This window comes from Otolemur garnettii, unplaced genomic scaffold (genome assembly GCF_000181295.1).
Source record: "Otolemur garnettii isolate 467f Iridium unplaced genomic scaffold, OtoGar3 scaffold00005, whole genome shotgun sequence".
NCBI classification, from domain to species: Eukaryota; Metazoa; Chordata; class Mammalia; order Primates; family Galagidae; genus Otolemur; species Otolemur garnettii.
Window position 1 is genome coordinate 26,574,944 of NW_003852400.1, and position 26,411 is coordinate 26,601,354.

The 26,411-nt window shown below is 35.9% G+C and overlaps 1 protein-coding gene across 1 annotated transcript in view; it reads left to right on the plus strand.

The window, feature by feature from the left end:
• NXPH1 (neurexophilin 1) overlaps positions 1–22,804 on the plus strand; it is a 309,116-nt gene extending 286,312 nt beyond the window's left edge. Inside the window, exon 3 of the mRNA XM_003782706.1 lies at positions 20,829–22,804. Within this exon, the coding sequence (XP_003782754.1) occupies positions 20,829–21,590 (762 nt within the window). The 3' untranslated portion in view covers positions 21,591–22,804. The remainder of the gene's footprint in view (positions 1–20,828) is intronic.
• The last annotated feature ends 3,607 nt before the right edge of the window (positions 22,805–26,411 follow it).

Here is a 26,411-nt window from a genome sequence, read left to right on the forward strand (position 1 = left end):
TAGAGCACTCATCTGAACACTCTGTTAGACATTTTAACCCAATTTAATTTATTCCCTGAAAGTTTAATCCCCTGCTGAAAAGAGTAGTTGCAAATTTTCCAGAGTTACAATTCACTGAAGTGAAAAATATTTAATGACATCATAGGTACTGAGTTTTAAGAGGTTAGTTAAAAATCTTTCTCAAAATGTAAAACAAGGGGCAAGAGTTAATAGGATATTTTATATGGTTATATTTCAATCCTGTTCCAAATCTTTCTAAAGTCACTTGCATCTCTACCATTAAAGCTGTAAGAAATGAGTTACTTACACATCTCCAGGGAGTAGGGAGAAAAAAAAAGAAAACCTTTAAATTTTAAACCACCAAAGCAAATCTCTTTTGAGATTTGACATTTAAGTGGCTCATTCAGTAATTTTACACTTTATGAAACTCTCTTTGTAATCACATCACCAAACACAGCAAACCATCTACATATTTCTACCCAATTGTATGAAGAGGCAGCCTATAGGTTATAGCACAAAATGCTTTGGCACCCATATGACATCTACCCAGACTTGGTTTTATACAGTAAATTGTGTAACAGACGTCTACTTATCTGTTATTGAAATATTTTTGGTCTGACTGCCGGAAAGTGAGAATAAAAACAAGGGAGGAGAGAAAATAAAATCTGAATTGACTTCGTTTTTGGCACAGTAGAAAGTATTTTGGTCTCCTTTATAGTCTTTTAAAAATCTAATTATTCATTTGGCAGATCTATGTCTATAGTGCAACTGGATAGTTGTTTTAAAATATGCAAAGCACAGATTTCAGACTTAATAGGAGATAATGACTGCTTTACAGCCTGTCAGGTCATGGCCTATTTGGCCTGGTTACAGAGATATTGCTTCATGGTTCAGTGCTCCAAGAGCTGATGATGGCTCCAGGCCAGCAAAGGTGTCATTGACATAATAGAGAGTGAGGGTTTCTCTGGAACGCTAATGGGATGCTCTGTAAAGCTTAGATCAAAAATACTATGGCTTGAGTAGTGCCACCCTGATGGGGACATCAGGTGGTATTTTTCCTTCTGGTGTTATTAAAACAAAACAGAACAACCCAACCAAAAATCTGTGTGCAAAGTTATAATTTCACATTTTATAAGTAGAGTCATTAATGAAAATTATGTTTAGAGGATAACCACTCCAAAAAATAACAGTTGTCTACTTGCCAGAATGACTTGAAAAGTCACCATTTAGGTAGTTCTCACAAACAAAGCCATCTACCTTAAGAGGAGGATGTGAAACTGTAGCTTAGTTCCAGTCTACACTCTTACCATGATGCCATGCTACCTAAGATGTGCAATTTTTCTACATAAATTTGAATTATGGAAATAAAATTCTTTTTTTTTCTTTTTTGCAATTTTTGGCCAGGGCTGGGTTTGAACCTGCCACCTTCAGTATATGGGGCCAGTGCCCTACTCTTTTGAACCACAGGTGCTGCCCTGGAAATGAAATTCTTTTATACAACATTAACTATATGTACCCATCAACTGAATAGTATACACTATGCCTGATAGGTAATTTTTTTTATTTGATAGGTAATTTTTGATTCCTCATCCCCCTCCCACCTTTACCCTTTCTTAGTTTCCAATGTGCATTATACCACTGTGTCTGACATATATACCCATCAGTTGGCTCCCACTTATAAGTGAACATGTAGTATTTGTTTTCCATTCTTGAGATACTTCACTTAAGGTAAAGGTCTCCAGTTCCATCAAAGTTGCTGCAAAAGACAGTATTTCATTCCTTTTTAGGGCTGAGTAGTATTCCTGACATGCACTTTGTATATACCACATTTTCTTTGTCCACTCATCAGTTGATGGGCACCAAAGTCAGTTACATGGATACATAAAAATAAAACAAATTAACATCAGTATAATATTATTAACATCTTTCATTTATTAGGAGAATATTTCATATAAATTATCTCTAATTCTCACAATAATGCTAAAATGAGGACTATTAACACTCTTAATTTAGAATGAAAATAAAGAATAGGTTTGAGAGATTATGATGTCAAAATTAATTGACCTTTGGCCATGAAGTCTTTGCTGGATATGTAGCTGAGTGTCTGTATAGCTCAGTATGATCTTGTCAGCTATTTCTGGGAAATGAAAATTGAGGTTGATCTTGAGCTTGAAGTTTAAGGATTGAACTTTTATGATTGGAGCCTAGGAAGACTGCTACTTGGTCAAGTGTTCGTTCTTGGTTTATGCGCATTCAATGAACTGAATTACCACGACATATACCTTAAAATAGCAATAGGTAGGACAACAACCTTTCCTTTGGTAGCAACAGAGCAATTCTGTGAAGAGTGGTGTCAGAACCTACATGTTGCTTCCCAGATGTGTGATACTAAGCACGTCTCAGGCAGTGGGCCTTGCATTCCTCTGCTCTGTCGTTACTGGTATCTACAACTCAGCAAGGGTTTTGGGGATCAACCCATTGACATAATGATGGAAATGATAAATGCCAGGCAAATATTAGTTTAAAAATCCTTCTTATTAAAACAAAGAATGTCAGCTTTAGACTGATAGACAAGTTTAGTGAAGCCAGCAAATAGATTTTTGAAACCATTAGTCTCACTTAAACAAAATATGAAATGAAAAAGACCACAAAATGACAAGATTTAATGAGTTCATTATCAGTGATAGTGAAATGGTTGTATAGAATGCAAATTAATTACCTGTAAAATTATACTAAATAGTCCAAATGATTTACAAGGCTATGATGTAGCATAATATAATAATATGTATTCTCTCTGCACCTACTAAAAGTGTTGCTTCCTACACTCTCAAATCAAGGAAGACAGTGTCCCCTCCATCATCTTTGTCAAGCTAAAATTCTAGAACTTTATTACAAAATTATTTGCGGCAACCCAAATTGAGGAACATTTTACAACTTTAGCCTATGTTCTTCAAAACGTAAAAAAATAAGAAATGGCAATGCTGCTGAAAAGTCATGGCAATTAAATGCAAGAAATGATCTAGAATCGGATCCTGGACTAGAGAATTTAGTAAGCATGAAGGATATTATTGTGGTAAAAGATGGCGTTTGAATAATGACTACAGATTGAATTATATAATGTTATCAGAGTTAGAGTTCCTAGATTGAATTATATAATGTTATCAGAGTTAGAGTTCCTGATTTTGATAGTTATGTTGTGGTTATATACGAGAATGTGATTTTTCTTAGAAATTACTTCAGGACATATTTAAGAGTCAATGGGCATGATGCTTCCAATTTACCCTTAAAATAGCTCAGAAAAACAAGTATATACACACACACATGCATGCATAGATGCAGAAATGTGAAAGGAGGAGAGCAATAAGGTGACACATGATTAAATGAGATGAGCTGGTAAACCTAGGCAAAGCGAGTGTGGAGGTTTCTTGAAACTTTCTATAAATTGGAAATCATGTCAACATAAAAAAAAATAAACATTCTCTTTTCTGTGAAAATTTGAAATGAAATGGATCATACTTGCATTGTATTCAAAGAACAAGTATTATTTAGACCAGTGGTTCTCAACCTTCCTAATGCTGCAGCCCTTTAATACAGTTCCTGGGGGAGGTTGAGAACCACTGATTTAGAGAAACATGGTTTCACTTATAAACATGTTTCTTTTTTATCTTTTCAAACTGAATTTCTTGATTGTTTAAAACCAGCCTCCACATTGAGACGCACACACAAATTTCACACCTTTCTTTACCCTTATGTGAAACTATGAAATAAACATTTTGAGTAAAAGGAAATTAATGGAACATTTGGAATAATTCTACCACCCTTGCTGCCAATTCTGGCATGATCCTCAGTGTATATTACAGATCCTTTTTTTTTTTTTTTTTTTTGCAGTTTTTGGCTGGGGCTGGGTTTGAACCCACCACCTCCAGCATATGGGGCCGGTGCCCTACTCCTTTGAGCCACAGGCACTGCCCATATTACAGATTCTTTCTCTTACACTGGGTTTACTTTAGTACTCTAGTTGAGAATCACTGACTCTCAAGGATTGTAGCAGGAGGGAGTCTCCAGAATACCAGGACCTTTATCCTTGAGAGGGTAAAAAGCACTCAGGTAGATTATCTGGAGTTAGCTGACTTACAGATGGATTTACCACTGTAAATAACTTTGCTGAGGTAATTTTTGAAAATTAGAAAAAAAGTAGTTATGCAAATACTTGCCAATAGATGTATGCATTTGTTTTTAGCTGGGGTAGAAGAATCTGACAGACATTTTTCTTTAACTTTGCTTTGTTAAAAATGTCTTTTGAAAATGAGGATAAATGAGATTTTGGAAAGCAAATATAAAACACTTTCCCTTGCAGAGTCTGAAGAATAATTCTCTCTGTTATCGTTTGCTTAACAGAAACCTTGTGACAATGGTTCTCTCCTCATGATTCTCCCTTTTGTCACAGCAGTTGTCATTCAGGCTGACATCTCAGAAGGCCTGAGCCCATGTCTGTGTCCACAGTCAACACAGGACACTCAGAGCCATAATTGCAAACTACTAAGTACTGCCTATTTGTTTTAGGATTAGCAAATAACTCTGAATTTCTTTTTCTTAAGACTATTCAGCAAAATTGAGCCAGTTCTTTATTTTGAAGTGATATACTGATTTCTAGAGCTTTGGTCAACTATGAAGAAAACATCAATTTCTGGCTCTTAATAAACGGAAACTTTGGAACACAAGAAAAGTGGACTGGCTGCTAATAAACCTTCACTACAAATTTGACTCAGCTCCTAACCGTCTTGGTAGCCTTCTATGAGTTACTCCTGCCCTATTGGACTCAGCTGTCCAAGATATAAAAAATGTTCAACAGCCCCTTCCAGCTTCGGAGGCTTTGTAATTGGAACTCTCAATAGTCATGGATTTTAATGACACAGCCACAAAGTAAAAATGTCACAGTCACACTGTATTTATTTATATTTTATCAACTATAAAGCCAAAAGTCTGTTCAAGACTTACATTTAAAATATCATTTTAATTTGTGCTGTTAATGGACACTTTTACAGCCCTATTTTAAGCTTTTGTAAACATATCCACAAAATTGGGTATGCTTCACATTTTTAACACCCCACTGCATCTCCCAAGCAAATGGGCATTTATACAAAGAAATAGCAGGACACGTGCCTAACTGCCTGTTTCAAAGACATCATTATTTGTCAATACAAATGTCTGCTTGACAGAAAATGAGCCCAGAAAATTTAGCAGGCTCTTGTTGAAGAAATCTCTGCTTTTTGAATCCCATCAGTATTTTTTTTTCCATTACTATGTTAGGATCAAATTTTAAAAACTCAAAGGAAGAAAATATAGAGAATGATGCTAACTTTCTTGCCCCTCAAAAGACCACACTTGTTGTTTTATTAAGCTTTCTTAAGGGCTTTCAAATATAATTTTATGTTCATCTAGGTATTTTTGCTCTTATTCACTTTTCCTTGAACTTAAGTGAACTTGAATTTATTTGGAGATTCTCAATGTAACATTCTTAGTTACAAAAGTTTGCAGCATTGTATTTTCCCAGAAACATACTGTTTCTCTTGCATCACTCTGTATATTTGCAGAATTACACAAAGCCTCCATGAGAGATTACAATAAAAACACATGTACCTATGACATAAAGTGAGTTGGTTGTCTGTGGGGGAGGCTCATCTGTAAAATGATATAATTATGTGTGAGTAGACATTACCCTTAAACATGTGTTTATTTATCCAACTGATATTTGTAGAACACCTACTCTGTACCTGGTGTTATACAAAGTATAGTAAATGAAAAAATAGTGAGCAAGGCATTACATGGCTCTCCCATGGAGATGACAGTCCAGGGAAAGAATTCTCTGTGTGTATATTTTATACACATAAATATCTAGTCTCACGGATCAATGATTCCTGTGGAAATGAAGTCTAATCTGAACTAGTTGATCAAGAGTTAGCTTAGCCAATGGGAATGGGTAGAAGGGATTCTAGCAAAGGGAAGCAGCCTACACAAGGGCCTTGAAGTTAGAAAAAAAGGAGAGCACATGAAAAAGTCTGATGTGATCAGAATCCTAAGACCAAAGGTAAGAGTAACCAAGATGAGGTTGGAGATGGAAATGCATACATGTTGTGTTGACCTAGACTACTTTCCAAACACACAAACGAATCAATCAATCAACCAACCAACCAACCAACCAACCAACCAAACAAACAAACTATTTTTTGAACATACCCTCTATCAGGAAGTCCTGGGTCACAATTACTTTAGCTGGTGATGGCTTCTAGTAGTAGTTTCTGAGGAATATCATCTCTTTACTGGCACCTGCAGGTCACAAGTGTGGTTTTTACAGGCTGTATCACCCAGCAGTTACAACAAAGATTCCTGGTCCATCTTCTTTATTTAAAGAGACCTGGGACCCTGGGTGACACAATTCCGTCTGACTTTCAGCACCATGAATGGAAACAGCCGTCATATGTCATAGCTGTGCCCTCTAGTGGCAGGTGGAGTGTTACCCAGCTCTTTTGAAAAGTTAATTATCTCTCAATTTAGAACTCTCAGCAAGCATAGGGATGTACTAGGGAAGGTAAGCCTCCTGCAACAACCTGTCCTTCCTTCTCACAATTCTCCTATGATACCTTGTAACATAGCGTTCAAGGTAGGACAAACTAATAACACTGAGTAACTTACGTTAAACACAGTAAAAGAAGGTCAAGGGAATTTCTGAGCTCTGATTATGCACAAAATTTTTATCCAACCTCTCTATTGTAACTTTTCTTACAGCGTCCAGAGTTATTCTGGAGCTCTGTTTGCCCTTTCTCTTCATGACTTGTCTCTTCCTATCACTTAATCTTTAGGTAAATATCCTTCCTTGACTTGGTGGAACAGTTTATTTAATAAAATGAACTAAGTTTTACTTTTTATTTTTTTATTTTGGCCTCCAGGCAAATCACTCAGGTTTAATTTTGGTTATCTTTACCTAAAGCCACAGAACTTCAATCCAGAGTGTAGGCCATCTTTTTGTTTGTTTGTGAGATTCTTTGCCAAAAAATCTTTTTCTCCTTAGCACCTGACTCTTAAGTATGAGATTACATATATCATGTGTTAAGAAACTAGGAAAAGGAAGTAGAGGCGGTTACAAGGTTAAAGAAAAATCTTTCCTAGACTGTGGGCCCCAGTTGCATCTGATTCCGAATCTGGCACTAACTGCACAAGAGATTTGCAGAGGGCAGGGTATAGTTACCCAGTGCTAGGAATCTTGCAAAGAAGAAGCAGAGAGTCAAGGAATGGATGCTAATCTTCTTATCAAAGGCATTGTTTCCTCAGGAATTTGGGCTCCCATGATATAGACTATGCTATTGTTGCCACAAAGTATGTTTTCATATTTCACAGTTGTACAGGAGAATTTGTGTACATATAGGTTGCTGAAAATAGGGCTGGAAGGTGAGTCAGATTTTCCTCATTTGGTCCATTCTATACGGATCTTAACCTTGTTTGATTTTAAGAAGGTATAAAATTGTCCATTTACATTCACAAGATAGCCCTGTTGTGGACACTCACATTGACCTCCAATTCAGATTGAAACAAGCTAGTCTTACAGATTGACTAGTAAACTTAAATTTTTGTAGTAGTAAATAATGGTGCAAAAATAGCTGTGTTTTAGCAATGAAATGGTCATTAAGTATTTTTTTGATGTCTTCTTCATTATTATAAACATACTCAGGAATACGCACATAAGATATTCCTTATACATTTTTAAGGAGGTAATATAAAATATTAATTTTTTTTACTGGGGATATTTTCTCTCATTTGGTGAAATGACACACATTTATTAATGAGAAGAAAACTTTGCAAAGGAAACTTGGGTAATTTGTAATTATGTTTTTTAAAAATATGGCTAAGTTTGGCCTTGTAGATTAATATTTTTTAATTTATCATCAATATTAATGTGTCTATATGTTAAAGCTTATGTGTGTATATGTTCATTTATTAAATGAGCACCATTGAGGGGGTAATATTTTCATAGGATGAAAATTTGTATTTCTCAATAACAGAAACAATAGTTCATGGCTCTTCACAGAGCATGTTTTTCTCTTCAAAAATTAAAGAAACAAGGACATTTTCAAGACAATTTACATAAGAGTACCTTCAGAAAGAGAAATCAAAGGTATAGCTAATTATTATGATTGTACAAACTTGACAGGAACTAAGTTACCCATGAATTAGAACCAGTCTTCAATGCAATATTCTAATGGGACAGTTGGTATCCTACGTTAGATATGAGCCATGCTCATCTTAGGGTAACCTAAGAACCTAATAGAAATTCTTAGCCATTTGAGAATTCTTCAACCTGATAGAAATATACTATGTTTTTAGTTCTTGAGGATGCTATGGAATGTCCAGGTGGGTCATAATGTCTTCTCTTAACGTTGCATTAAAGATAAATTCTTGCCCACATTTGTCAATGTTAAATTGTAACATGATCAGCATGGCATTGCACCCCCACTTATAGCCATGTGCCATTTAATGATTGGGAATGTGTTGTGAGAAGTGTACTGTTCGTTGCAGTAGTATGCTACTGCACTTAATACCGTAGCAATTGTACCACAATGGTTAGTACTTATGCATCTAAACGTATTTAAACATAAAAAAAAGTACAGTCAAAATGAGGTATGAAAGACTGGAAATGGTGTGTCTGTAAAGGGCACTTCAGTGCGTGGCCTGGAAGGCGCTCTGGGTGAGTCAGTGAGTGCGTGGTGATATACACTACTGTAGAGTTTATAAACATGGGACACTTAGGCTACATTCAACTTATAAAAATGACTTTTCTTTCTGCAGTAATAACCTTAGCTTACTATACCTTTTTTACTTTATATAAACTTTTTGACTCTTCTGAAGTAACATTTTGCTTAAAACACAAACACATCGTCAAGTTGTATAAAAATATTTTCTTTCTCTATATCCTTATTCTATAAGCTTGTTTCTATTTTTAAAATATTTTTATGGTTTTACTTTTTACATGTTTTGTTAAAAACTAAGACACAGATACACACATTAGCTTATGTCTACAAAGGGTGGGATCATCAAGACTTCCCTAAGTGACAGAAATTTTCTGACTCCATTAGGATTTTATGAAATCACCGTTGACAGCCCAATATTGACCGAAACATCGTTACACAGTGCAAGGCTATACCGCTAAAGATAACCACAGTTGTACAATTGTGCTAATTTCTGTTTCATTTTGTTTGGATCGTTTGTGTAGATGTAATGTTTCCATTGAGAAGATGAGAATAGAAGAGCAGTGCACAGTCTGAAAGCCTGTTTTCCTTTGCTTTGGAACTTCGTAACCTAACTTAGTACAGCAGCTCTCATGTTTTGAATTCAAACTGTGTGTAACCCTATATTTATGCCTGATATTTGTAGGTCCTATATTTATGCTTTAGCATAACAGAAAGCAATAAAATAAATGCATATCCTCTTCTCTAATTCTACTCAGAATTTTATGAATAGTTTTCCATCCTTTGAGTGGGAAGAAGCATAAATACAGGCATGTCTTTAACCATGTGGTACGTGTTACATACAAAACTATTTCATCTTCACAAAAACCCAATGAGTTGACTATTGTGTCTTTTTTTTTAATTGGAGAAAATGTTATTCTAAAGGCCATTAATGAGGAAGCAACATAATTTGTATTTGCACCTGTGGTCTCTGACCACAAATCCCATTCTCTTGATTCCTATGCAATATAACCTCTCAGACCCACTGGGTTAAAAGAGAGGCATAGAATTCCTTTTCTGCTTTCCCACTGTTATTGCAGCACTGAGAGAACTTCATACATGCTGTTGCAAATGGCATGGTTTCCTTCTTTCCTAAGGTCAGATACTAATCCATGGTATCCATTAAATATGTTGTATGTGTGTATATGTATGTATACACACATATGTTATGTACGTATACATACCACATATATGTATTATACATATAATATATATACTATAAATACATCACACACACATATATATATATATACACATACACACACACACACACACACGTATGTATCTCACATCTTTTTCATCCATTCATTCCTTGATGAACACTTAGGCACTTAGGTTGATCTCATACCTTGGCAATTGTGAATAATGCTGCAATGTGATGCAGATATCTCTTTGAGACACAGCTTTCATTACCTTTGTTTATACACCCAGAAATGGGATTGCTGGATCAAATGGTAGTTCTATATGTAGATTTTTAAAGAATCTCCATTATTTCTTCTACAATGGGTTTACCAATTTACTATTCTACAAACAAAACACAAGCATTCGCTTTTTTGCACATTCTAACCATTTGTTATTTGACTCCTTTCACTTATCAGTGGTGACCTTGAACTAGCTCAGTTTGAGCTTCCGTACCCCATTTATACACTGAAGATTACAGTATTGACCTGAAAGTTAGTATGTGTGAGAGTGTGTGTCTGTGATTTAAATGTAATAAAATGTCCTATGTAAGATGCTGATTACAAAGTCAGGGATCTAGTGTGCCCTTAATCAATAGTAGTTTTTTCTGATTTTTATTTTATTTTTAATTATTATGAGTACATAATGGTTGTCTATCTTTATAGGGCACATGTGATGTTTTAATACAGGCATACAGTGTGAATTCATCAAGTCAGGGTAATTGGGGCATCCATTACATTGCCTCCTTATCGTTTGTGTTAGGAATATTATAATTCCAGACATTTAGCTATTATATTTTAAAGCATACCCTAACTTATTATTAATTATAATCATTTTGTTGTGTTATCAAATGTTTTTGATTTTATCTAGATATCTTCTAACTACATTATTGTATCCCTTAACCATCCCCACTTTGTCCCCCACTTCTTGCTGCACTTCCTAGCCTTGTTGAGGATTTTCGCATCTATGTTCATCAGAGATATTGGCATATAGTTTTCTTTTCTTGTTGTGTCTTTGATTTTGTTATCAGGGTGACATAGGCCTCATTGAGTGAGTTTGAGAGTACTCCCTTCCCCTAGGTTTTTTGGAATAGTTTAAATAGGATTGGTATTAGTAATTCTTTGAATGCTTGGTAGAGTTCAGCAGTGAAGCCATTGAGTCCAGGGCTTTTCTTTGATGGGAGACTTTTTATTACTGCTTCTATCCTGTTGTAGTGTTTACTTTATTGGGGTTTTGAATATCTTCCTAGTATGACCTTGGTGGCTTGTATGTGTCTAGAAATTTATTGATTTCTTTTAGGTTGTCTATTTATTAGGAAATAGCTGCTCACAGCCTCAGTTATAATGTCTCCTTTCTCATCACTGATATTTCAGTTTTCTCTCTCTTTTTCTTAGTCTGGCTAAAGTTGTGTCATTTTTATTTTCTCAAAAATCCAACTTTTTGTATGGTAGATCTTTTGTGTTTTTTGTTTCAATTTTATATTTCTGCTCTGATCTTTATTGCTTCTTTTCTTCTACTAATTTGGGTTTGGTTCATCTTGGTTTTCTAGTTTTTTGTAAGTTTTGATATGTCATGTTTCATTTCATTTGTTTTGAGAAATGTTTAAATTTCTTTCATCATCTCTTCCTTGACGCACTTGTCAATCAGGAGCACATGGTTTAATTTCCATGTGTTTGTCTAGTTTCCAGTGTTCCTCTTTGTTATTGATTTCTAGTTTTATTGCATTGTGGTCCAAGAATATATTTGGCATGATTATATATTGTTTTAATTTTTAAATTTTATTTTGTAGACTGTGTTCTGTCTTTGAGAACAATTCATGCCTGAGGAGAAGAGCATGCATCCTGCAGCTGTTGGGAAATGTTCTGTAAATCTCATTATGTCCCTTTGGTTTATGGTGAAGGCTTAGTTCACAGTTTCTTTGTTGATTTTCTGTCTGGAAGATCTGTCCAATGCTGAAAAGTGAAGTGTTGAGGTCTCCAATGACTATTGTATTGAGGTCGATCTCTCTTTTTAGCTCTGATAATATTTGCTTTGTATGTCTGGGTTCTCCAGTGTTGGGTACATATATATTTAGAATTGTTATATCCTTTTGTTGAATTGACCCCTTTGTCATTATATATTGACCTTCTATGTTTCTTTCTTTTTGTCTTGAAATCTCTTTTATCTGGTAGAAGTCCAGCTATTTCTGTTCTTTTTTGGTTTCCATTTGCACAAAATCTCTCAGTCTGTGTGTCTTTATAGGTGAAGATGGTGTCTCGAAAACAATGAATCTTGTTTTTTTAAATTCATTCAGCCACTCTGTGTCTTCTGATGCTCATTCACATTTGATGTTATAATTGATAGGTAAGGACTTACTACTGCTATGTTATTATTTGATCTCTGGTTGTTTTGTGGTCCTCTCTTTAGTCTTTCTTCCTGTCTTCCTTTTTTAAAAGTGATTTTCCCCAGGAGTGTGTTTCAATTTATTGATTTTCTTTTTTTGTGTGTAGGTGTTATAGATCGTTTTTTGATTTGAAGTTACTTAGAGGCTTGCAAAAAAAGATTCTATAACCAATTATTTAAAACATATGGCAACTCTGCTTACAAACAAATGAATAAACAGACAAAGAGAAAACTAAAAGAAATTCCATCCTTTCACTTCATCCCCTCCTGCTTGCTGTTTGTTGTTTTCACCCCTATCTTTTTATACTGTCCACCTCTCAGAAAGTTGTTGGTGTTGTTTTTGATAGGTTTGTCTTTTACTCGTCCTACTCCAGCTATAAGTGGTTTACACACCACGACTAGAGCGATGTTCTGTATGTGCGTGCTTGTTATTACCATCTAGTTGTACACCTGCAGATGATTCCTTAGTCTTCTAAGCCTTTTCTTTCAGACTGAAGAACTCCCTTTAGCATTTCTATAGGGCAAGTCTTGTCTTGATGGAATTTCTCAGCTTTTGTTTGCCTAAAAAAGTCTTTATTTTTCCTTCATGTTTGAAGCGTATTTTTAAAAGATATAATATTATAGGGTTAACGTTATTTTCCTTCAGTACTTTGAGTATGTCACGCCCCTCTCTGCTGGCCTGTTAAAATTTCCACTTAGAAGCCTGCTGCCATATGTTTTGGAGCTTCTTGATGTAGTTTTTCCTTTTTCTTGTTTTGCTTAGGACCTGTTCTTTGTCTGTGACCTGTGGGAGCTGGATTATTAAGTGCCTTGAAGCAGCCTTGCTTGGGTTAAGCTTTCTCAGTGTTCTATGACCTTCTTGTCTCTGAACATTAATATCTTTCTTTAGGTTTGGAGGGTTCTCTATTATTATTTCTTTGAATAAACTTTCTACCCGATCTGTTTCTCCATCTTCTCTTTAAGGCCAATAATTATTAGTTTTGTCCTTTTGAGACTATTTCCTATATCCTAGAGGGATGCTTCCTTCTTTTTTGTTCTTTTTTCTCTTCCAACTGCCTATTTTCAAATAGCCCATTTTCAAACTCACTAATTCTTCCTTCTTCTTGGTCAATTCTACTATTGAAAAATGCTCTCTGATGGATTTCTCATTTATTCAATTGAATTCTTATTTATAAGAATAGGTATACCAATGTCTGGAGACACCTCTGGTTGGTGATAGGGTATATAAAGGAGTGAATGTTTTATCCCATAATGTCAGAAATATAGTTGAGTTTGGAGTGAAGTTGTGAAGTGGTTGTTTGTTCTCCGCAAATAGTATCTTTCCACAGTATTTTAAAAAGACAGCATATTGATAATGGTAAATCTAGAACAAAAAGATACTAGAGAAAGCAGTGTGCACATATGGTCCCAAGACAAATAAAGAAAGAGCTAGATTCAAGTCTGGCAGCTCTTCCCGTGCTCACACTCCCGCTACCCAGTGGAACTTTTACTCATCTAACCTGCACACAGGTGCTGTCTCAGATGCACTCCCTCAGGTTAGACCCAAGCTCTGTCTTTGTTTAAGGTTAAAAAAATTGACTTTTATCTTTGCCTGTATTTCTATATGCTCGCAGAAGAATCATGTATCTTAAAATGCATACACTTAATTAGGTTAAGAATTCTTATGATTCTTAGTATTTTTAAAACACCGAGATACATATAGTTTGTAGAAATGGTATCAGTGAATAGAGAACCAGCTCCTTCAAAATGAGTGTAGGCCACTTTTGAGGTGGAAATGATGCTCAGGAAGTATAGGAAGCATAGTTGGTGCTCTCATTGCAATGTTGTAGAAAAAAATTATTATTTGTGGGAAACGTTTCACATGTCTCACCTTCTTTATGCTGTGGTTCCCACCACTTTTCTTATGATGCAGATAAGCTGATGACATAGAGACTGTAGGTGACCTTTAAGAAGAAGCTCTTTTAATATGTTTGTAAAATCAAAGTTGAGGGTATTCTGTGTAGAAGTGTTCTTTTCTAATGTCAGTTTTTACTTAGTAAAGCTCTACATTGGTTTAAATTTTATGTTTATGTTTATGAGTTTCAACAATGAAAGTTCTTTAATATGTAAAACATTATGCTAGAAGGAGGAAGCTAGTGATTCCTGATGGCATCTGCAAATAGATGTGCTAAATTGATGTGCTAATTTCCCTCCCCTGCACCTATTGGCTTCTAGAATATTATTTGCTTCTGATATTCCTTTTTGGTCTCTGTCTAGCCTGACTCCCATTCTGCCTGTCCTCAAGGTGCTAATATTTGTTAGACAGTGTCATCATCCTTCTTCTTCATCATGCTCTACATGTGCAATACCATCTGCTCATACTACACAGTCAACATCACCATCCCCCTCAGGTCTCCAGCCCTTCAGATCTATGTTACCAACTTCCTTTTGGAAGTCATTCCTCAGAGTGACTTGCAGACACATCAAACCTCAGTGTCCCTTTGAGATTTACCTTTATTTTTCAGGTAAATTGTTACTTCTGTTTTCTATACAGATGCAAGCAAACTCACCAATTCTCAACATTTTTGTTTTCTCTTTAGCTGGTAAGTCATCAAGCTGAGTTAATCTCATCTCTGAAATATCTCTTAGATCTGTTCCTACTTCCTTCCTTTTACTACCACTGTCTTGATTCCCGCTCACTCCTTTCTTAAACAAAGTATTGCAATTAATTATTTATCTAGTTTCCCTTCCTCGAATGTCTCTCTTTACTAACCCATCCTTCAGTACTCAGCCGGTAACTCTTCTAGAACCAGGATGACCTACTTAAAAACAAAGCAAAACAAAATGTAGTGATTCTCCATTATCTATACAATTAAGTTGAAATATCTTACCAGCACCTTCATAATTTGGCCCCAGCCTATCTTCTGCAAGTTCTTCCTGGTTCTGGAAGTTCTTCTGTTTTTACTCCCTAGCTATGCCCACTAAGTTCTGGAAGCAAGGAACTGTTCTATTTTTCCCTTTTATTTAGTTTTAATTGACAAGTAAAAATTGTATATATTTGTGATGTACAACATGGCGCAATGATACACTATGATATATGCATATATTGTCGAATGACTAAATCAGGCTGCTTAACAACATGCATTATCTCCCATACTTATCATTTTAGTATATGATGGGAACACACACAATCTACTCTTTTAATATGATCTCACTTAAATATGGAGCATAAAAAAGTGAACTCATTGGAATGGAGAGTGAAATGGCAGTTACCAGAGGCTTAGAATGGGTGTCTGGGGAGATGTCTGTCAACAGACAAAAAAATTTCAGGTAGACAGTCGGGAACTATTTCCCATTCTCACATTTGACACATCCATTCTCAGCTCTGTGCTTTTGCCCGATGTGTTCTTTATGCTTCCAAGAACTCCTCTGGCCCATACTCTATCTGTTGAACTCCCAAGCCTCTTTTATCTCTCAGATCTAAGGATCATCTCTTCTCTTATACCTTCTCCACCTTTCAACTTTGACTAGGAGTCCTAGAAGGTTGTACATAGTGCTGGCCACATCATGCTGAGATCGCCTTATTGATCCCTCCGTTAGACTATAGACTTCTTGAGAGTCAGGACCATGTGCCATTTATCTTTGTATTTCTTTAACTCAGTATTAGCAGAGTCTCACTATTTTGTTAATAAAGCAAAACAAATCTAGCTCGTTTTGTGTTAATAAAACAAAATAAATCTATCTCATTAATATTGAACAGGTCTGGGACTTTGCAAAGGACCCTTTCTGGCTTTTCGTGATTGATATGCTTTTGTGAGACACGGATCTGTACTTCTAACCTAAGTGGAGAGGAAGGGAAGAGAGAATAAACATCCTTAAGACAACATTGGTGACAGTTACAGCTGAAACCCGCTTTGATTCTGTACCAAAGTTGAGATGTTCCAAAGAGGTTTCTTGACTGTCAGCACGCTCAAAGCCTTTCAAATCACCCCACTGAGAGCAAATAAATTCACTACTTTTATAAGCTGAGCTGTTTAATACTTGAATTTCTGCTTATCTTTTGTTCACTTGAGTTTTACTATCTATTCAACCTGTCATATGTTTTAGATAGTCATAGCATGAATTTCAAAAATGTATACTTTCATTCTTTCCTTTTTAACATTTAAATACATGCTTAATTATTTAGAATTCAATATGTTTGTGGGTCTAAATATATATTTACAAATTGTTCTATTGTAGTTTGAACACTAAATGTGATATCTACCCTCTTCCAAACATTTTAAAGTGTACAGCATGATATTGTTGGCTACAGGGACAGTGTTATACAGCAGATATTTAGAATTTATTTCATCTCACTTAACTGAAACATTATGTCCATTTTTCCTCACTTTCCTTCCTTTCAGCTCCTGTCATGCTTTCTTTGTTAATTATTTGCTTTATGGTTGTGTTAAAGAAAGATTTCCTTGTTAGAATGCTCTGGGCTCCCAAATCCTATTACAAGTTATTCGTTTATGTAAAATATTACCTAATGAGGCTCAAAGGTAAAAATACCCCATGATAGTAACTAGTACTACTAACATGGAACACTGACTACGTTTCAGGTCTGTCCTTAGCACTTTAAATGGAGTGTCCTATTTAATAGCCACCCCAGCCTGTGACAGAGATGGGTATTATTCTCCTATTCCCTAAAAGAGAAAAACAGAAGCTTAAATAAATTAAGTAACTTGCCTGCATTGCACAGCTGTTAAGGACCAGAGCCTGGACTGATACTGAGGTAGTCTGGCTCCAGCGCACATGCTCGAATCACTACAGCTGTGGAGAATATAATTTAGAACTAAATTTCTTTTCTACCTGAAAATCAGAGATTTGTTTCCCTGTCAAAGTCTTAGTATCCTTTTGAATAGATTGATTGTTCCTTCTTGAAATCATATTCCCCATATGCCACTGGTAAATTGAACTTGAAATCCCTTTTCTCCTCCATCTTTAGTATAATTTCATTACTGCTTCATTAGACAGCACATCATGAAAACATTTTAATACAGCCCCATGCCAATGCTGAGATATAAGTACTAACAACTACCAAAATGTGCCCGAATTTACTCTTCTCGCCACTAAACAATGGGAAACTATTTATGAAATAACAGACAAAAATCAGAGAAGAGGATATGCATTTATTTCTTTTATACTTATATTTACAAAGCATAAATATAGTAACTGTGATAAGGATGTTTATATAATCAGTCAAGCACAGACCTACATGTTTAACCAATCAATTAGATTTCATTAAAACAAACAAATATACACAAAAGATCTGTACTTTTCTTACTGATTAAGGTTAGTTATTAATTTTATATTATAGCTACTCTATATTTTAAATAAGTAGTATATTTTGAAATGTACTTCATTCAGGGAATTCTAATTGCTTTTATTAGTTGTATAATGATAATGAAACAATTTTATATGCAACTTCTTTGGGTTATACCTTTAATATGGGACTAAAAATTTCGCCATAGTGAGCTGGCTTTATTGTGAGGTAGAATGGATAGATGAAAAATATTATGCTTTTCCCACAAGAAAACTTGACCCTGGCTTGGCGCCTGTAGCTCAGGGGCTAGGGCACCAGCCACATACACCAGAGGTGGTGGGTTTGAACCCAGCCCAGGCCTGCCAAACAACAATGACAACTACAACAACAAAATAGGCGGGCATTCTGGTGGGCACCTGTAGTCCTGGCTACTTGGGAGGTTGAGGCAAGAGAATCACTTGAGCCCAAGAGCTTGAGGTTGCTGTGATCTATGACACCACTGCACTCTACTCAGGGTGACATAGTGAGACTCTGTCTCAAAAAGAAAAAAAGAAAAGAAAAGAAAAGTAAAGAAAACTTGACCTTCCTCAGATAATGGTATTTCTCTCTCAATTTCATTTTATTAAAATTTATTTAGTTAATCCTTGTTAAAAAATTAATTTCGATAAAACAACCACTTTGGTATTATTTATACTGATTTAATGTGATCCATTTCTGGAATAATATTTTGGCATAAAGAGAATCCATAAACAGGAAACAGTTTGTGTGCAGGGGGGAAAATACCAAAGCAAAGGTTGAGCAAAAATGAAGAAGTACCCAGAACTAAAAGAAAGCTGGCAGCAAAGACAACTTCTCTCAATCACTAATATTTTTCCCAAGACAGTAATGGCCCTTGGATAGCCATCTTTGACTTCATATCAGAGGGCAGGTAATTTGGGATAGGTGATACTTTAAGAAGAGTGACTGCGTAAATGAGAGGGGTCTCTGTTTCTCTTTGTTGTGACTCTGCCCCTGCTATAGTATGTCCATTTTTTCTGTGTCTCATCCTCTCCCTGGGTCTAATTTTCCGCTGGTCAGCGCTTCTCCCTCTCTTATTAATTTCCCCACACAATGGCCCTTGGCATGTTTTCATGAAGGCATTGATTGCTATTGTCTTGGAGGTCACAGAAGATGCAGCTGGACCTAGGCTGGCAGCCTAAAGTAACCGGTAAACTTTTATATCAGCTGACCTGAAATTTCAGTCTTGGCTTTTCAGGATGCTGTCACCGGATGTAAACTATGATAAAACTTCATTTCACCTCAGGTGCAATGAACTTACATGGGGGACGAACTTCCGTGGTTTTTCCATCAAATTGTTGGGAAGAGATCAGCTTAGCTGGTGTTCTTTTGAAATAGTTCTACTCCACTCACGTTACGCTAGTTTGAACTGGACAAAGAAGAGACAATTTGCTGGCTTGTAGTAAAAGTTCATTGATCCTGAGGAATTTGTGAAAAAAATAGGACTGTAAGAAAAAAATAGGACTGTTGTTCTAGTTTAGATTATCAAGGAACTCGGTGTTGTGTCCCTGGAGAAGCCCATTCTTTTGAGGTTCTAAGTACTTGACTTTAATCCAGGGCAAAGCTACTTTCTAGCCAGACCTCCATATGATCCATTTGGTGGTCTACTATCTCTAATTGTCTTCAAACTTCAGTTTGAGATTCTCAGTAACAGTTAAACTGATTGGTCCCTTCTAGTATGCTAGCTACTGTAATAAAAAGTGTATGCATCTCTGCTCATTTAATCCTTACAACCCTGTAAGGGACACTCCACTAGTAACTTCATTTTACAGATGCTGAAAATTGAGATGGAAGGAGGTTAAAAAGAAAATAAAACAAAACAAAAAGACTTGACGAAAGGCTCACAGCTTGGAAGCAGCAGGCTAGAAGATTCCAGAGAACTGGGCTCCTTCTTCTGGGATTGAGTGTCCCTGCAGCACAAGTGACTGAGTGACAGGCTGTTCTTAGGTCACATTTTTATCCTAACAAAAGGACTGCACAGCTGTGTCTAGAGAGGGGTCCCCAGAATGAAACTTTAATTCCTAATTGTCCTGAAATGTTTAAAAGTTCTCCAGAATGACCTTTCATTTTAAGAACAGTTTGAGAGGACACTACAGAATCCAAGGAAGCTGCTGAGTGGTCACCAGGCTCGTGTATGGGGCAGACTCAGAGCTTGTTTCTGTGGGCCAGGCCAGGGAGCTTTATTGTAAAACTTGGCTTTTTAATGAGCAACTAGGGACTCGCTTCAGTAACATCACCTTCGAACAGTCAGGCCACATCTTAAGTGGTTTATCTGTATGAGCCGTTTTGGTTCCTATGGGTCCTTAGCTAGGTTATGAGGCTTGAGTCCTGTAGGTCAGGATCAGAAGTCACTGTTTTGTCTTCAGGCCAGTGGGGCTGTTGTGGTGCTGTGTGTTCTGAATCCCTGACTCCATGGGAGATATAATCCCTTCCAAAGATATAAGCCTGGGGTCTTTGAGTGACTTTCTTAATATGGCTCTTACAAATCCAACCTGAAGTGTCTTCTCTGCCATTGAGCACAGGTTGTCTCTCTAGGTTGACAAGAATAAGTCATTGTACATTAGGTGTTTTCATTTATGTCCTTTTTCCTATATTACATTTTATCTCCCTTAAGATTAAAAAAATCTGTCTATATATAGATATAATGTGTTCCTTGCTTATTATGATAGGTAACAACAAGCATGTTATTTTGTTTTGACCAGTTAAAATACACTGGACTCTCTTTGCAAAATTAACTCTTTAAATATGACTTTGGCATAGACAACTGAGAACCATAAAGTTTTAAACATGTGGTCATTTTGAAGTAGAAAAAGAACATAATGATTTACAACATTGTATTCAAAAATATTTGGAATTTGGTGCTAAGAACTAATTAGTTTACTTTAAATTGGAATTCATTTTGGTTTCCTCATGCTGGATGGCTTTTTCCTCCATCCACCAATGGATTTATATAGATCTTTAGATTATGGTTAGTGGTTTTTAGCCACCCATACGCATCTTAATAAATATCAACCAGATGCTAAAGATGCTTTAAAAAAGAAAAAGTATCGTCATTGAATTCTGAGTCTCTGCAGAAGGCCTTAGATCCATGCATTGAATGTCCCCAGAGGCAGAAATGTAACAGCACTTTTCTGTTCTGCTTTCAGGTCACATGTGCCAATTTAACAAATGGTGGAAAGACAGACCTTCTGAAATCAGGAAGCAGCAAATCCACACTAAAGCATATATGGACAGAAAGCAGCAAAGACTTATCTATCAGCCGGCTCCTGTCACAGACTTTTCGTGGCAAAGAAAATGATACAGATTTGGACCTGCGATATGACACCCCAGAACCTTATTCTGAGCAAGACCTCTGGGACTGGCTGAGGAACTCCACAGACCTTCAAGAGCCTCGGCCCAGGGCCAAGAGAAGGCCCATTGTTAAGACGGGCAAGTTTAAGAAAATGTTTGGATGGGGAGATTTTCATTCCAACATCAAAACAGTGAAGCTAAACCTGTTGATAACTGGGAAAATTGTAGATCATGGCAATGGGACATTTAGTGTTTATTTCAGGCACAATTCCACTGGGCAAGGGAATGTATCGGTCAGCTTGGTGCCCCCTACAAAAATCGTGGAATTCGACTTGGCACAACAAACCGTGATTGATGCCAAAGATTCCAAGTCTTTTAATTGTCGCATTGAATATGAAAAGGTTGACAAGGCTACCAAGAACACTCTCTGCAACTATGACCCTTCAAAAACCTGTTACCAGGAGCAGACCCAAAGTCATGTATCCTGGCTCTGCTCCAAGCCCTTTAAGGTGATCTGTATTTACATTTCCTTTTATAGTACAGATTATAAACTAGTACAGAAAGTGTGCCCCGACTACAACTATCACAGCGACACACCTTACTTTCCCTCGGGATGAGGATGAACATGTGGGTAAGACTGAAGCCTGAGGAAATAAATATGACAGGGCTGTTACCTCAAAGAAGAAGGTCACATCTGTTGCCTGGAATGTGTCTACACTGCTGCTCTTGTCAACTGGCTGCAAATACGCTAGTGGAAAACAATCTGATGTAATTTCTGCCCAGTCAGCTTCATCTCTTAGTATAGTTATAAATCACCGCAGATTTTAAAGTCACACTTGCAGACACGCTGTCACATATAGAGGTACACAAACACACCTTCATGCACATTTCAGCTTGCATCTTTCATGATTCCTATTGAGAGGGCTTTCACTGTCTGACTCATAACGGTTCAGGATAAACTATTATCAAACGAAAGGATTAACTAGACAGAGAATGTTTCTAACACTCGCTGTTACGGAAATCTCTTTTAAAGTCTTGAGTCCATGCTAATCAATAACCCCCAGTCATGCATTACTACTGCTTGGAGTAGCTGTACTGGTAAATACTACTGTAGGAGTATATGCTTGTTAAAATGGAAAAATGTGTCTTTAGAGCTCAGTATTTTTTATTTTATGAACCCAGCAAAGTGTAGTAACTTTTTTCCAGCATATAGTAGGCACATTCAAGGTGATAAAAGATGGCTCTTTTTTTTGTTTGTTTTTGTTTTTGTTTTCTATGGAGGGAGCCTGTTCTCAGTAAAGATGAGCAAACATTTGGAATTTACATGTGGGCAGACATTGGGATTACAACTCTCATCGGATGATTGGACTTTTGTGAAGTAGAGACCAGCTAAAGCGGCTTAAAACAAGTTCTGATCATTAAATAAGAAGGGAAATGCCTGGCAGACACCATGTAAGTTAGAAGTGTCTGTCTTATCTTTACTACACATATTGTAACAAATTCAATATCCTAGTCTTCATTTGTATGAATGGTTTGTATTGTACATAGTTCAACCAAGTGTTCTTTGAGCTGCTTATTAATATTAACTTGTACTTGTCTCTCTGCTTGTTATTGGTTTAAAAAGACAAAAAGGATATAAGGATTCCATTTTATCAATGTAGCTGTGAACTTCATTAAGAAGAAAAACTTAATGTACAAAGCATTTATTCAGCTCAAGTATTGTTGAAAGCTATACATATACAACATTACAGTCTGTCTGTATTTAGATATTTTATTTCTGGACAAAATGAAATGTACATAAAAATAAAATACTTAAAGTTCAGTTTCAATATGTACCTGTGTAAGATGGTGATTTGAATGGTTCTGACAAAAAGAATGTGCTGGAATGTAGTCATGGCTTTGCATCTCGTGTCTCGAAATTTGTGTAGAACTATTTAACTACTATTAGTCACCCAGAACAACTGAAGAGTTTCAAACTCAAGCTTGGGGAGCAGTTGTAGCATACAGAATTACACACATTTTAGGTTTATTGTCATGCTAGTTACTCATTAATACCAAAAATAAATGAACATAAGGAGATAATTAAGTTTCCCAGATTAATCTTAAATAGTTGAATTTTTTTCTTGTTCAGTCTTTATTTAGCAAGAGAGTTGAAGTAGGGCTTCTTTTTTTCTTTAAAAAAAGTTAAGATGTCTGAAGATGGTGGTTGAATTTTTCTGATTCTACTGTAATGACTCAACTCAAATGTAAAAACTGTGATAGCAGTGCAGGGCTTTGATGCTCAGTGTGTCTACAGCAAATGGAATCAACTCATGTATACAGCATTGTTTGTGGACATTAACTTTCCCAGCAAAATGAACAGATGAAGATATATGTGAGTATCCCATTTCTAAATCCATGAGTTGGGAATTAGAGTACCAAGGGTTAACCCAAGAAGCCAAATTCAGAACACTAATCCATTATCATCTTTTTCTTATGCTACTTAGGAATAAGTCTGTTCACATATAGAAAATAATAGAAGTACTCTAAGAAAAAAACATAGAGTTGTAAAGTGAGAACTGGATAACTGGTTTGACTAAAAAGAGCCTTCAATTGAAAATCAAACACACATCACTTGGTTAAATGTCCATCTCTTGAAACCCTCCAATATATCTAGACAACCATTTATAGTAATGTATTAATTAATTTTCCATGGGGAATTTAGAAGATGTTGTTAACACAATCTCTCTCTGGCTTAGCAGATCATAAAAGCTTCCTGAGTTTCAGCTGTTGTATATGTTTGCCACAGATACATCTTGTCAGTCTGCAATTTATTCATCAAAGTGATCACTTAGGAGTTAGTTGGCTCTTAGCAAATCAGAGAGGGAGGAAGGGAAAATCAATTTTTATTTAGGATCATTTGATTAGTGGATTGTGACTTTTGCTGAGTAGTTTGATCTGTCCTTTAGTAATCCAAAATTCAAGATGAGATAAAAATATGATTTGAGATCCATTTCTCTACCCTGCTCTCTAACCTCCATAAAAAAATATTGCTTCTACATTTTTATTTACATAAAGAACACAGCTAACTAAGCAATATTCAATGAAGTTAATTGTTTTTCTGTTGTTTTTCTTAAGAAGAAAAACAAGAAAAAAATATGTAGCAAACTTCCAACAAAAGTTTTAACTTAAAAATATTCAAATTTTCAGGACACTTTTTCTGGGCCCGTAAACAGTTATTCTGAACTCCCATATCCCCAACACCTCCATCTAAAATATAGAAAGTCATGATGATGTAGAACTTGGATTCAAGAGAAAAGAAAATGTATTTGTAGCCAATGTACTCTTCCTCTCTTAGACAAGGAAGTGGGCCCATGAAGATGATCAATAAGAAGGTGCAGAGATTCAGACCAAAACCTTCATTAGACCAACTTGTTGCTCAACAGACTGGTTAAGTTTTAACTACATTAGAAAATACATTTGTTATTTGGAAGAAATAAACTTTAAGCAGCATTAAGAAAATAGCCTTTTCTAGAATCTTAAATATTATTCCATGGCCTTGCTAAAATACAGAAAAAAGCCTTCCAGATGGAAATAGATAGGACCTGATACAAAAATGAGTTTGTTATCGCTTATTGTTCTTTTCAAAAACATTTTAGTAAAATCAAAATTACTACAAAGAAATGATTTTTGTATCTTTTTGCCTCATGACACAAGGTACGGGTTTATCTATTAATTATTGAAGTAATGAATGATTTGAATATGGTCTCGCTTGGGCAGTTTTGGGTCCGTGGCTCATGGGAGAATTTCTCTGCATGAGCAGAGGGGCCTCACTGTTAATGGCACATACTAAAGTTCTGCAAGTAACAGAGATACTTGTTGAATTTAAAACTGTGGACTGGGAATCTTTAGATTCCTACATTTCAGCAATAAACTGTAAGCCATGTTTTTGCACAGAATAGATTAAAAAAATCATGAGAAGCCTGAGAAAGTGTTTTTCTTTTCTCTCATTCCCATTGCTTTACATGTAAAAAGTGGTTTAACCAATATAAACAGCTCTTTGGAAAAGCAATTTGCATCTCCTCCATCAACTTTGAAAGCCAAGGTTTAGCTGGAAGTAAATTTGAAGGACTTTGAAAGATTGGATTGTGGCGCCAGTTTCAGACATTTATTTATCTGTTTATTCAATTATCTATTTTATATTTATTTCTATCATTATATTTTTATTCAAATAAAATACAAAGTAGTAGATACACTCAAAAGTTAAGAATCAACTGACCTTAATTTGCATAAATATGATTACTATTTACCTAGTTTGTAGGTGATGAAAATTGGATACACTTACAGTCTTAATTGAATCCTGAAAAACTGATAGCTAGGTCAGGCTTTTCTCAGGAGTCCCACGCATGTGTCAAAGAATGATCGCTGGGATTGGTTACATAAGGGAAATTACCTGAAGTTGCAGTGGATCACTGGAGTTTTATATACAATAATTTGAAAAATAACTTAAAATATTTTTAGGTAACAACTTTGTAATTTCTTTTTACTAGGATGGGAAAGAATAGAAATTTTATAATTAAAGAGTTTTAATTTGGACTTGTTATGTGAGCAAGTTCTAGAGAAACAGCCTTAAAATAGGAGATGATTAACACCAAGAAGTTAGATAAATGTTCCAAGTTTGCCCAATAGAACTTTAATATTTACAACTTTGCACTTGCAGAAATTATGCCTTTTATTACTGATGGTTTATGGGATGACTCGCACGCTCCTAGATGTGATGGCTTCAGAAGGCTCAGAGACCTTCTGTTGATGGCTGGAGTTGCTGTTGCCAATGGAGGCCAGGTGTTGTTTCCCCAAATTCTAGCCAGTGAGTTAGATTTACAACTCTCTACACATCCCCACCTGGTAGCCTCTTATTATTTATTTTCTAATCATATGTGAAGGTTTCAAAGGGACTAGAATGTGATTACTCTCTGATCATCAGATTCCTCCACTCAAACATAGGAGTAGACTCAGTTCCTGTAATTGTGATTAAAGAAATAATGCAAGTTATTAGAATGCAACTAGTGCCAAAGAAGTATTCATTCATTTCAGAGATAGGGTTTCACTCTGTCTCCCATGAGGTAGTGCAGTGCTGTGATCATGGCTTGCTGCAGCCTCCAACTCCTGGGCTCAAGTCCTCCTGCCTCAGCCTCCTGAGTAACTGACATTACAGGCACAAGCCATTGTGCCTGGCCAAATAAGTTTTTTTTTTTTTTTTTTTTTAAATAACACAACTACCATTGTTTTGGTTGTTGTGAAAATGTGTGTATTTTCTGCAGTCCAGTTTTATCACCACAATTAATTTCTTTTTTGCATTTTATAAAAGTTTGCAATAGAAGGCATGGCCAAGTGACTTCTTCTAAGCAGGTTAAAAATATTTCACAAACTTTTTGAGAGTGATAAGCAAGCTGCTATTC